Here is a 15,078-nt window from a genome sequence, read left to right on the forward strand (position 1 = left end):
GTAAATACCGAACTGTGGACTACTACAACTCCTGTTTAAAACTCTAACCATTTATTCCGCTTGCCCTCATTTATCAACCTGCTGATATCTTGGTTCACTGGGTCGTCGGAGTTGGTACTTCGATGTCATCGTACGCATCGGTTAGTCTCGCTGACTCAACTGGGAGGTGGGGCCTCAATTAAATCATACATTTTAATTTAATCTATTTCATACTTTTTTTTAAAAATATAAAAAATAATTTAATTTTTATAAAAAAAAACTACATAAAATTCATATAAATTGTAAATAAAATTGAACAAGTTCTTGGACAAATAAACATTATATATATACATCATACTCATGTTTTACATATACAAAGTCAAACCAATATTAAAAAATATATATTTTTATTATATTCTACAATATCTAAAGAATCTGTTGTTTTGTATACGAGTATAAATAAAGTATCTATTTATTTATTTTTACTTGTATAAATATATATTTTAGTTCTTTATTGTCCGCGCTCAGCTATCTTTGTATGATGTGTTTCGTTATGTATAAATGTTTGTTGGCAAAAATTGGATAAATTAATAGATAGACCCGGCAATGGTTAAACAGACAGACTATAGACGTTCATAGTAGCTGCTTGCTATACACTTAAGTATTTATTAAGATGAATAAAAATTATGTGTTTGATAAAATTTTATTTACTGTTTGTGTTCTTTATTTTTTATTGTTATTATTTATAATTTTTATTTTTCAATCGTTTCAATAAGTTGCTCTCTCGTTGTTCTTTTTTAAAAATTGTTTTTCTTTGCTGTTTTTTTGCCGTCTTTTTTAATAATTTTTCATAGTAAATATTTCAACGCAAATTATTGTGGCGAGAAAATTTCGTCAGGCAGAACGAATTTTGAAAATTTGCTACCATTGTAGAGATGTAACATCAGAACGGATCCGGACCGCTAACGTCCGCACGGAGTTCTTTAGAATCTAATGAAACAATGCAGAGATAGATAGATAGATAGATAGATAGATAGATAGATAGATAGATAGATAGATAGATAGATAGATAGATAGATAGATAGATAGATAGATAGATAGATAGATAGATAGATAGATAGAGATAGATAGATAGATAGATAGATAGATAGATAGATAGATAGATAGATAGATAGATAGATAGATAGATAGATAGATAGATAGATAGATAGATAGATAGATAGATAGATAGATAGAGATAGATAGATAGATAGATAGATAGATAGATAGATAGATAGATAGATAGATAGATAGATAGATAGATAGATAGATAGATAGATAGATAGATAGATAGATAGATAGATAGATAGATAGATAGATAGATAGATAGATATAGATAGATAGATAGATAGATATAGATAGATAGATAGATAGATAGATAGATAGATAGATAGATAGATAGATAGATAGATAGATAGATAGATAGATAGATAGAGATAGATAGATAGATAGATAGATAGATAGATAGATAGATAGATAGATAGATAGATAGAGAGATAGATAGATAGATAGATAGATAGATAGATAGATAGATAGATAGAGATAGAGATAGATAGATAGATAGATAGTAGATAGATAGATAGATAGATAGATAGATAGATAGATAGAGATAGATAGATAGATAGATAGATAGATAGATAGATAGATAGATAGATAGATAGATAGATAGATAGAGATAGATAGATAGATAGATAGATAGATAGATAGATAGATAGATAGATAGATAGATAGATAGATAGATAGATAGATAGATAGATAGATAGATAGATAGATAGATAGATGATAGATAGATAGATAGAGATAGATAGATAGATAGATAGATAGATAGATAGATAGATAGATAGATAGATAGATAGATAGATAGATAGATAGATAGATAGATAGATAGATAGATAGATAGATAGATAGATAGATAGATAGATAGATAGATAGATAAATAGATAGACAGATAAATAGTAATGCCCTTTTTAATTCTGAAATACAATTGGAAACTTCTGAAATTCAATTGGATATGAAGCATCAAACACTTCCATTTAATATAACATATAACAATTATATCGGAGTTGATCTATTTACTCAGAAACAATTTTAAGATTTAAGAATATAATTCTTATAAAAATTTGCAAATGAGTTCAAATAGTTGAAGCCGTTAGTAACGGCCCGTTACTCACCCCATGACAAACTTATTTGCTTCATGCTCTCTTTACCTCTCTTAAGTGGAAAGTCTATTTTAAAAACAAAACATTAAAAAAATATTTCTCCCGAGAGAGAGTGTGTAAACAATTTAGACACTTATAGATGATGCTAAAAAAATTAATAATAATATTGTTTTTTATTTCTTTATATGTTTTATTATTTATTTTTTTAAAACGTTTAGTGTTAAATATTGTGTGGCAAAGTTAAAAGTGTTATTTATTCGGGAGAAAAATAAAACGAAAAAATTTTCTAACACGAAAAAAAAAAAAACAAAATTTTATTTGGTGCTAAATATTTATTAAGAAAAAAAGTTTATATAAATAAAAAAAAAAACAAAATTATAATAAAATTCTTGAGAATTTTTTAACTCTAAATATAAAGAAATTATAAAAAAGGAAAAAAATTCCATAGAAAAATAAAATTGTTTAAGTGAATAATTAACCAAAGAAAAAAAATGTCAAATTCTTTGTCACTTAAATTGGTAAGTTTTGCGGCAAAGCAAAGTAATGAAAAAAATAAAGAAAAGAAAAATAATTAATGTTTATACAAAAAGAGTACAACAAGTACAAGTGTTAAATGAAATACTAATCAAATTTAATTTAATTTTGTGTGAAATTTTATTTGTTCAGCTTTTTTTTTTGGTACAAAATAACCGGAGAAATAAAAGCAACGTAAAACCATTTATTAACGTTGACACTTTGTTGTGACAAAATTTTTCTATTGTTCAGTGAAATATAATTTATTCTTATATAGAATTGCCATCTAGTATTTTCCTAGTTGGAAATTTTTAAGTCAATAGTGACATGGTACGTGGTTTGCAAGGAATGGAATTAAAAAACAAAACTGTTGAGACTTTTTGACTTTTACTTTTTTGGTCAAATATCAATCAGCAGGTTGTCAAGGGCGATGAAAACGATGATATGATAAAGAATTTTATAAACTTGAAACCACCAAAACCAAATGGTTTTGGTGACATTTGTTCATTAGTACCCGCCAAACTGTATACTTTTCTAATTGTTACTACTACTTATTCTGTGCTAGCGGACGAACTGATTTAAACTCGTTCTCCCCTTTACGAATGGTAGATCGACAGATTTGTTGGTGTCCCTCTTTCTTGCTGTAAATCTCTTATACAACGTGTTGACCATTTGCTCAACATCGGGCCTGACTTGATCTTTTTATAACGATCGTAGATTGCTATAAATAGTAGCTTAATGTCTATTGTAGTAGTTGTTGTTATAGTAAGGGTGAAGAGGAATTTGTCTGATGATTTCCCCCAAAAACCTACTTTTCATCACAAACTCAGTTTTTCAGCAGAAACTCGAGTTTTTTCCAGAAACTCTAGTTTTCACCACAAACTCAATTTTTCACCAAAAACTCAATTTTTCACCAAAAACTCAAATTTTCACCAAAAACTTCACCAGTTTTTCACTAAAAACACTGTTTTTCAGTAAAAACTCTTTTTCTCCAGAAAACTCAGTTTATCAACAAAAACTCTAATTTTCAATAAAAACTCTGATTTTCACCAGAAACCCAGTTTTTTCATAAGAAACTCCACTTTTCACCAAAAACCCTGTTTTTCACTAAAAACTTAGTTTTTCATCAAAACTTCGATTTTTACCACAAACTCAGTTTTTCAACAAAAACTCAAATTTTCACCAAAAACTCTGTTTTTCACCAGAAACTTAGTTATTATACAAATACTCAGAGTTTTACGAAAAACCGACTATTTCACCACAAACTTAGATTTTCACCAAAAACTCCACTTTTCACCAAAAATTCTGTTTTTCACTATAAACTTTGTTTTTCACCAAAAACTTTGATTTTTCACCACAAACTCAGTTTTTCAACAAAAACTGTAACATTCAACAAAAGCTCTGTTATTCGCCAAAATTCTGTTTATCACCAGAAACTCAGTTTTTCTTCAAAGCTCAGAGTTTTACCAAAAACTAAATTTCAATAAAATCTCTAATTTTCACCTGAAACTTTAGTTTTTCACCAGAAACTCAGTTTTTCACCAAACAGCCAGATTTTCACCAGAAACTCAATTTGTCATCAAAAATTTTCACCAGAAACTCAGTTATTATCTAAATACTCAGAGTTTTACGAAAAACCCCCATTTTCACCACAAACTTAGATTTTCACCAAAAACTCCACTTTTCACCAAAAATTCTGTTCTTCACCAAAAACTCTGTTTTTCACTATAAACTTTGTTTTTCGTCAAAAACTTAGATTTTTTACCACAAACTTAGTTTTTCAACAAAAACTCTAACTTTCAACAAAAACTCTGCTATTCGCCAAAACTCTGTTTATCACCAGAAACTCAGTTTTTCAACAGAAACTCACCAAAAACTACCTTTCAATAAAAACTCTAATTTTCACCTGAAACTAAGTTTTTCACCAGAAACTCAGTTTTTCACCAAACAGCCAGATTTTCACCAGAAACTCAGTTATTATCAACAAAAACTCTAACTTTCACCAAAAACTCTGTTATTCGCCAAAACTCTTTATATCACCAGAAACTCAGTTTTTCAACAGAAACACAGGTTTTCTACAAAAACTCAGAGTTTTACCAAAAACAAACTAACTTTCAATAAAAACCTGAAACTTAAGTTTTTCACCAGAAACTCAGTTTTTCACTAAACAGCCAGATTTTCACCACAAACTCATTTTTTCATCAAAAACTCGGTTTTTTTTTTTAACTAAAACTCAGTTTTTTCACCTAAATTAAAAAAAACTCAAATTTTCACCAAAAACTCAGTTTATCAACAAAAGCTGACTTGTTCAACAAAAAAGTGATTTTTTCACCACAAACTCAGGTTTTGTTAACACTTGAAGAAAAATTTATGTTTTCAGAAAATATTCATATTTGTACCAAAAATTCAAAATTTTAAAGTTTTTTTATATAAAATAAATTTTCACTAAAAATGTTCCCAATAAATTTTTTTAACAAATTTATCAACATATAAATTTCTTACAAATAATAAAATTTTCTGTACAAATACAAATGTTAATTAAAAATTTTCATCGAAATTTTTTCAACAAAAATGTTAACAACCATTCAAATTATTCATCTACAACGATGCAAATTTGTCTATAATTATTTCTAGTTTGCTATGAAAAAAAAACTCAATGCAAAACTATTAAAAAATTAATTTATCAACATAGTATAACAATTTAATTTGTTTTCCTTGCCATTTATGACAAGTTTTCACAGTTTAGTTAATAAGACAAATGGATTTTCTAATAGAAAACACAACACTCAACAGCAAACATATTTATATTAAAATAGACTGAACAGACAAAACGACATACACTCAAATAAACTTGCTGTGTAACGTGTTTAAATCAATTTAAAATAGAAAAAAAATAAAAATCATTATTATATTCGTATTTGTCATTATATGAATAAGAAGAACTTTAGCAAAATGTCGTTGTACTAACTTCTCTCTCTCTATACTCACCTGACTTTGAACGTTGTTTATCTTGGTGTTTGTCACTCAATGTGTAAAGAAAAAAACATTTATGTTGTTATCTGTCAGTCTTCATAGTCTGTATGTCTGTCTGTCTAGTGTATGTCTTTTACGATAAATTCGTGCTAAAGTGTTGGATTATTACATTCATTCATACACTTGTTGTAACTCAATTTACACAATTTTTTTCAAATCAATACAATTCAAAAAAAAATGTATACATACAGGTAGCATCTATTCATACGTTTGATTCTTTTACTCTTTACTGCTGTATGTTTGGTTTATTTATGATTTTTTTTTGCTTTTTTCATCACTTTTTTTCTATTGACTTAAGTCTGGAATTGATTTTGAAATCACTGCACACTTATAGGAGTTTTGAATTGATTTTCATTTTATTTTTTATTGTTTTATTTGCTGTTGGGTGGGTGTTAAAAATTTTACATAAATTTAGGTTCTAAGTGCTTAACACTTTAGATGCAGAGTTCTAAAGGTATGTAATGAGTTTGGAGGATCTCAATTAAAGTTACTCTTACTTTAACGCAGGAGGTATACTTTTATACTCAAGTTGAGATAATACAACAGTTTAATCTTACTTTTGATCGGATATCTAGTCCATAGACTAGTACTCAGACTAGTATAAACAATAAACTATTCGAAAGACTATCCAATATACGATTGACTAGACTTGTCAATGGGCTAGTCCATAGAGTAGTTAATGGACTAGCCCATAGAGTAGTCACTAGACTAGTCAATTGACTAGTCCATAGAGTAGTCAATGTACCAGTCCATAGAGTAGTCAATGGACCAGTCCATAGAGTAGTCAATAGACTAGACTATAGAGTAGTCATTAAACTAGTCTATAGAGTAGTCAATAGACTACTGACTAGTATATGGACAATACTACTGACTATTTTATGGCCTAGTTCATTGACAATGGACTAGACTATATACTAGTAAGTGGGGTAGTCCATAGAATAGTAAATAACATAGTCAGTGGACTAGTCCACAGAGCAGTCGAGTCAATAGGCATGTCCATAGAGTAGTCAAAAGACTAGGCAATAGTCTTGTCAATGGGCTTGTCCATAGAGTAGTTAATAGACTAGTCCATAGAGTACTCATTACACTAGTCCATAGAATATTCAATACACTAGTTCATAGAGTAGTCAATAGACTAGTCCATAGAGTAGTCAATAGACTAGACCATAGAGTATTCATTAGACTAGTCCATAGAGTAGTCATTAGAATATTCAATTGACTAGCCCATAGAGTAGTCATTACACTAGTCCATAGAGTAGTCATTAGAATAGTCCATAGAATAGTCAATAGACAAGTCCGTAGAGTAGTCAACGAACCAGTCTATAGAGTAGTCAATGGACTAGTCCATAGAGTAGTCAATAGACTAGACCATAGAGTAGTCATTAGACTAGTCCATAGATTAGTCAGTAGACTAATCTATAGAGTAGTGATTAGACTAGTCAATGGACTAGTTGATAGAGTAGTCAAGAGAATAGTCAATGGACTAGTCTATAGACAAGTCAATGGACTTGTCCATAGACTAGTCAATGGACTAGTCCATAGAGTGTGTAATAGACTAGTCAATGAAATAGTCAAGAGACTAGTCAATGGACTAGTCCTTAGAGTAGTCAATGGACTAGTCCATAGAGTAGTCTATAGACTATTCCGTAGAGTAGACCATAGACTAGTTCATAGAGTAGTCAATAGACTAGTCCATAGAGTAGTCATTAGACTAGTCCATAGAGTGGTCAAAAGACTAGTCTATAGAGAAGTCAATAGACTAGTCCATAGAGTAGTCATTAGACTAGTCAATGGACTAGTCCATAGAGTAGTCAATAGACTAGTCAATGGTCTAGTCCATAGAGTAGACAATAGATTAGTCAATGGACTAGTTCATAGAGTATTCAATAGACTAGTCAATGGACTAATCCATAGAATAGTCAATAGACTAGTCCATAGTGTAATCAATAGACTAGCCAATAGAGTAGTCATTAGAATAGTTTATAAAATTCCATAAAAAACTTCACATTTTTATCTCTTTATGAATTTATTCTTTCAAATGCATGGCATCAATAGTACTTTGAATAAAAAATAAAACATTTTTTGCCAATTGTTTTTGAATAATAAATATGAATTGCTGTTTGAGTATGAGAGCACTTTTATTAGTGATTAATAAAATAATGAATAAAGTGTTACTGGGTACTCGATACTCACAGTAGTATATTCACAACAGTTCATTCACAATAGTTGTGTATTATTATAAAAAAAAAGTCAATCAAAACATTCACTGCAGGGTGAATATTGCCACTCGATCAAATGAATTAATCAAAACCGAAACATATTTCAAGTGAAATTGAATTCGAAAGAAGTTGGTGTTGGGTTTGAGTGTTAGGCCGAATAATGTTCTTGCTTCGGGCTTTTGTAAGGTCTCCATGAAATATTGGAAGCATTTTTGTTAGAATTTGTTGTTTGGTATAAAATATTTCGAGTTCAAATTAAAATTAGAATTGAATAGTTTAATAATCAGAAAATTGTCATCATTAATTCGTATAATTCACAATTATTTAGTTAGCATTAAGAAATTTTCTTCACACTCAATTTATATTCTGCATTTGTCAAACAGCCGGATTTAAATAAATCAATTATAGTGGAAAATTTTTCAATAAAAGCAATAACAACCAATAATAAAGAAGCCTCGAGTATTTAAAGCGTTTTATTCCCAGAATTAAATTCCAGCTACTAAACATTAGTTGTCACAACCAATTGTAGCTTTAATTAGTCTTCTTAAAAACTCCTTTATTCATTTTAAATAACACATATTATACTTATTGGTTATAATTTTGTTTTTAAAGTCTCGCCAACTCAAATAATCTTAATAATAATTAGCAAATTAAATATGTATGTAAAAGTATTTATGTATGTAGGTTTTCGCTTAAATAAATGATAATTAAATTTCTAGCTTAATTGCTACTGTCAACACCAAACATTCTTTTTTAACGACAAGTAGGCGTTTAAATTTTATTTTTAAATATAAAAGGCAAAAAAAAGTTCACTCGTCACCATATGATACCGGTTATTAGGAGTGTGAAAACATATAGAAATAAATTCTAAAGAAATCAATTCCAAGAATGTTTTTTTTTTTAACTGCTAAAGAAATCTTATATTGCAAGGTTTAAGACAAGTTTAAGTCCATAATAAACAACAATTCAAATGTTTAATTGATATTGACAATTGATTAATTAATATTGATTAAGGTAAGAATTAAGGTTATTTGTTTTTAATTAATATGAAATGTTTTTTACTTAAAAGAAAAGTTTGTTATTTGTTATAGTAATCTATTGATAAAATCAATAATATTGAACAAGCCGAGTAGACTGCAACGTAATTAATCTATTAATTAGTTTATTATTGTAAAGATTTTTTTATATTAAAGTACTTTTTCTAGTAGTCTAGTCAGATAATAAAAAAATCTAAGTTAAGGCAAAATCTTTAAAGATTTATTAAATATTTTTTAGGCAACCATTATAGATTCTGCCAATATGTGATGGGTGTTTTTTATCGTTCAATAACTTTAACTTCATAATCCGATCATTTACTTTGCCACCAGACATCAACAAGTTAAAACAATAAATCATGTGTAGGCTGCTCTTATGGGTTTTTTTTACAAATGCTATCAAAGGCAATAGTTGTCTGTCTAATACCAGCAATTGCGTACTTTTTATAAAAACTACCAAAAAGTTGGTAGATATATTGTGTTTGTAGTTCCATATGTAACAAATGGTCATAGGCTGGAGTTCTTTTCAATATCTTAGAGGGTATACTTGTCCGTCCTTCTAATGTCTACAGACTTGTCCTCAGACTAGTCCATAATCCAGTCAATATCGTATACCATACACTAGTTAATAGACTAGTCCAATCAGTAGACTATTCAATATATTAATACATAGATTAGCTTTTAAACTACGCAGTAGATTAGTTTAAAGACCATTCCATAGACTACTCAGTTGACTAGTCAATAGATCAGTAAGTAGACTGGTCAATAGACAGGTCAATGAACAGTCAATAGAACAGTGAAAAGACTAGTCAATAGACTAGACAATGGACCAGTTAATAGAGCAGTCAAAAGACTATTCAAAAGACCAGCCAGTAGACTAGTCAATGGACCAGTCAATGTATTAATCAATAAACCAGTCTATAGTCTAGTAGACTAGTTAATAGACTAGTAAATGAACTAGTCAGTAGACTAATCAATAAACTATTGAATAGACCAATAACGTGACTAGTCAATAGAACAGTCAAAGACTGGTCAATATACCAGTCATAAGGCTAGTCAATGAATGAGCCAATAGTAAATAAACTAGTCAATAGACTGTTCAGTACACCAGATGGGAGACTAGTCAAAAGTCTAGTCAATAGACTAGTTCATTGACTATTCAGTAGACTTGTCAATAGATCTGTCAAATGATCAGTCCATAGATCAGTTAATAGATCAGTCAATAGACTACTGAATAGACAAGACGAAGGACTTGTTAAAAAGAAAAACTTTTCAATGAACTTATCAATGACTAATTAATAGACCAGTCAATAGACTAGTCAATAGATCAGTCAATAAACCAGACATTAGACAAGTCAATAGAACTGTCAATAGACTAGTCAATAGACCAGTCAATAGACTAGTCAATAGTCTAGTTAATAGACTAAGCAATAGTCAACAGACTAGTCAATAGACCAGTCAATAGAACAGTGAAAATACTAGTCAAGAGGCCAGTTAAAAGACTAGTTAATAGACCACCCAATAGACTAGTCATTACGCTAATCAAGGGACCAGTCAATATATTAGTCATTAGACTACTCCATAGACTAGCCAATAAACCAGTCAGTGGACTAGTACATAAACTAGTCAATGTTGTAGTCAAAAGACTAGTTTATATACCAGTCAATAGACTAGTCAATAAACTAATTAGTAGACTAGTCTATAGACTTTTGACTAGTCAATAGATCACTCAATAGACTAATCCATAGTCTGGTTAGTCAATAGAATAGTTAAACCACCAGTACAAAGACCAATCAATAAACTTGTCAATAGATTTCCAAATTATTACCAAAAGTTGTTTTCCCGAAGTATGGATAAACGTTCCAAACTAAGCAAGCAAAAATATATTTTTCTTTTTTTAAGGTTCATAAGATTCGCTACAATCCAATTTTACGTTTAAATTTTTTTTTTATTTTATTACTTTTTCCCCAGAAACATTAATCAAAGTTTCCCCAAAAAAAACGAGAAAAAAAATTAAATCACAATTATTCAATGTGATGTAAAGCAATCAATTCAAGATTGGATTTTTTTGTTTCTTCTCTTAGAAATAGAAAAACAATTATGTGTATGTTTTGGTACTTTAACAATTTTAAGACAGATTTTGGTAGTACGTACTACTTGAAATATGTGTGCACGTTTTTATATTGTTGCTATATTAGATAATAAATGGTTTTGTATTGTATGTGTGTGCAAAAACTAATGTTAAAGACCATTAATTTTTCAAACTTATAAAGATTTTTTTCTTCTCAAGTATTTGCACTTATTGTATTCAGAAAATGTTAATTAATAAAACTTTAGTGATTAATTCACCTAACTAGTACTATAACAGTACGAGATATTGAATTATTTCCAATATAAAACGTTTCTTAACCACTGTGGATTTGTATCATTTCAAATTTTATTTAAACATCAAAATATTTCTTTCGATTTTACTTATTTTCGCCTTTAAATTAATTAAAATTCACCCCTTATTATTCTAATAAATACCTTCCCGTTTCCACTCTGGCGTATACTTACTTTTTAATTTTACTATACACGAGTGCGTATGTGTATTATTTATGTTTGTTTTCTCAACACTCATACGTATAAGTGTATAAGTGTGAGAAAAAATTGTTTCCATTAATTTATTTTTATTTTGTTTTGCCACTATTAATAGTTGTTGTTTTTGTTGTTCATTTTTTTTGTTGTTTTATTTTTATTTACGACTTTGCCATATAGTATTTTTTTCTGTGTGTCTAATTTTGTTTAGCTATTTTTATGATTTTAATAAGAAAACATTTTTCTCATAATGTTTCTATTTAACTTTTGGAAAATGAAAGGAAGAAAAAAATGGGAAATTATTTGTTTAGTGCTAGTTCGAGGGTCTATTAAAGAAAAAGGGTGATCAGGGTAAATAATTAAGGCGAAGGTGAAGGGATAAATTCAGAGGTCAAAAAACAAATTGAAAAAAATTCCAAATCCAGAGACCAATGTATACGTTGGATAAAGCTTTTAGCTGGTTTACACTCTGGTCTATTGACTAGTCCATTGAATAGTCTATTATGGACTAGTCTATAAGCTATGCTATTTAGTAGATTATAGACTAATCTATTGACTAGTTTATGGACTAATGTATTGACAACTCTATTTATTGATTAGACTATTGACTGATCTACTGATTAGTCTATTGACTAGTCTACTGACTAGACTATTGACTAGTCTATTGACTGGTATACTGACTAGTCTATTGACAAGTCTACTGACTAATCTATTGACTAATATACGGACTAACCTATTGACTAGTCTACTGACTAGTCTATTGACTGGACTATTGACTAGTATACGGACTAATCTATTGACTAATGTATTGACAACTCTATTCACTAGTCTATTGATTGGTCTACTTGTTAGTCTATTGACTGGTTTACTTACTAGTCTATTGACTGGTCCACTGACTAGTCTATTGACAAGTCTACTGACTAGTCTATTGACTAGTCTATTGATTGGTCTTTTTGTTAGTCTATTGACTGGTCCACTGACTAGTCTATTGACTAGTCTACTGATTAGTCTACTGACTAGTCTATTGACTAGTCTACTGACTATTATACAGACCATTCTACTAAATAGTCTATTGACTAGTCTACTGACTAGTCTATTGACTAGTCTACTGACTAGTCTTTTAACTAGTCCACTGACTGGTCTATTTAATAGCCTACTGAGCAGTCTATTGAGTAGGCTACTGACTAGTCTATTGATTAGTCTACTGGAAAAGTCTATAACTAATCTATTGAGTAGTCTACTGATTAGTATATTGACTAGATTACTGACTAGTATATTGACTAGACTACTGACTAATCTATAGACTTGCCTATTGACTAGTCTATTTTCTAGTCTGACTGGTCTATAGACTAGTCTGACTGGTCTATAGACTAGTCTATTAACTAGACTACTGGTAGTCTATTGGATAGTCTATTAACTAGACTACTGAGTAGTCTACTGACCAGTCTGTTAACTCATAGTAATCTATTGAAGAGTCTATTAGCTATTTGTTTTGTCTATTAAATACTTAGAAAAAAGTTTAAATATAAAAAGTACTTAATAAACTGTGGGAGTACTGCGTTCTTTCCGTTGTCAAAAAGTACTAAAAAAGTGCAAGTCTGTTCATCCCTGCTCACTAATAAAATTAACATTAATAACAACAACTGTTTCTTTTTCTTGTCTGAGAGAGTAAACTCATTTATCTATTCTCTAATCACTAAATAAGAATTCATTTACGTTTTACTACTATTTCTCTGTTGATAATAGTTGTTGTAGTTGTATTAGAAACTAATCATTTTGTATACAAACACACCTCCATACCTACATACATACATGTGTATATACATAATTGTAAGTTAACTTCCTTTGTTATGTGAAATTAAAAAAAATGATTTTTAAGTGGACACCGACTTGTCCACTATAAATGAAACACGTTAATTTTTGGTTTACAATTTTATTCAACGACCGCTTTGGTCAACCTCCCAAGTAAGACTAACTCTAACAATATTTTTTAAATACTTAAATCTAAATAATTCTGCTGATCCAACTTATTCCATTCCCACGTTGTGAAATCTTCCAGACGAAATATGATCCTGCATACTAGCTTGCGCGTGTGCACCGTCAGCACAACCTTGTGTAGATTTTTCCCGCTCATGTATACTTGATTGTGTTAACTCCTCCCTTGCCAAAAATCTGCGTCCCGCAGATTGGGGTTTGCATGCCACGTTGCTCGTGCTCTGCAGCGGAGGGAGACGCACTTGAGAGTATAAAGCTTTCCAGCATAGGTAGCCTAGGAATGATAGGAGCAAAAAAATAGTGCAATCCGCTACTATAGAGTAGTGGTATTTTATGTCTAGATTTTCTAAATTTTTTATGTTTTGTAAACTCATATTGTGAAGATATCCTATGTCAACCTGCCGCCTTTCTTCTAGGATGGTTGTGACGATCTGGGGTAGGATTTGTATAGATGTCTCGCTTCGGCTGGTGTACGTAACGTTTTTTATTTTCACTTCTTCGTTGTTAAGTCGCACTGCGTAGGTTCCCGAAAGGAATTTAGTAATGTTACCACTCTGGAGATTACCTCTAAAATTGGTAATGAATATGGTGTCTTCCATAACAAGTTCGACAACCTCTTCTTCACAGGATCTGTAGGAACATTTTGCTTCACCTCCTTTGATGAGAATTGAAACACAATCATCTTCAGGGAGTTTTCTCAAGCTCGTTTCCTCACACACGGTATTGTTGTTGATTCGCATGCATGGTTTGGTGATGCCATATGTCTCTTTCTCATTAACCAGCAACGTGTTAAACGGTAAGTCTATAACCTTTCCTTCCTGAATGGATGGTTTGACAATAAGGTAGTTGTACTCAACTTCTCTTACCTTGGGCAGTGAAAGGACATAGAGAATCATTGAACCGTTTGTGCATACCCTTGGATCGGCGTACTCGATGGCCTCCAATTCATTAGAATAAGGGAGTGTTGCAATTTCGTCAATTATGCGGTGAATTTCTTCTCTGTCGAGTACATTAGAGTTGACTATGCCACCTTTGGCCATTTGCGCGGCTCTCATAACCTCGTTTACCTCTTCTTTTATGACCATTATTTGGCGTAGGATTTGATTAATGAATTTTTCGACGTTCATTGCATTGACCTCGTTGTGAAATCGCGCCACCATTGCATTAACCTTAGATATTGTTTCCTGTGACGCTTTAAAGAGTCGATCGTTGATCACGTATTGGTGATTATTATTTTCAATGATGCTTTGTTCAGACCTCAACACATTATCCCAATCTGCTGCATCCGGATTGCCAGCCAACCACTTCCAAGCTGAACCGATCCAATTGATAGAGCGTTTCTGCTTCTTGTATTTACCCCTAAGCGTATCTAATTGGGAAAAAATTGTATTAACATGGAAATCAATTACCATCCGTTCTTTCTCATCCACAGCAATTTTTTCCAGCATTGCCACGGTTTGGCCTAATAGGCGCTCGTATTCCTCTAAGTTGATAACATGAACCAGGTTAAACCTTCCATCAACCAGCCAA

At 30.5% G+C, this 15,078-nt stretch overlaps 1 protein-coding gene across 1 annotated transcript in view; it reads left to right on the forward strand.

Annotated features, from left to right (window-relative positions):
- Nucleotides 1-2,397: 2,397 nt before the first annotated feature.
- The window catches only part of LOC119609897 (cAMP-dependent protein kinase type I regulatory subunit), a 38,077-nt gene continuing 25,396 nt past the window's right edge, over nucleotides 2,398-15,078 (forward strand). The window contains exon 1 of the mRNA XM_037964922.1: nucleotides 2,398-2,695. Coding sequence (XP_037820850.1) covers nucleotides 2,669-2,695 — 27 coding nt within the window. The 5' untranslated portion in view covers nucleotides 2,398-2,668. The remainder of the gene's footprint in view (nucleotides 2,696-15,078) is intronic.

Source organism: Lucilia sericata, unplaced genomic scaffold (assembly GCF_015586225.1).
Source record: "Lucilia sericata isolate MDLA Ls3-8-SP2 unplaced genomic scaffold, ASM1558622v1 Contig001082F_arrow, whole genome shotgun sequence".
Classification (NCBI taxonomy): Eukaryota; Metazoa; Arthropoda; class Insecta; order Diptera; family Calliphoridae; genus Lucilia; species Lucilia sericata.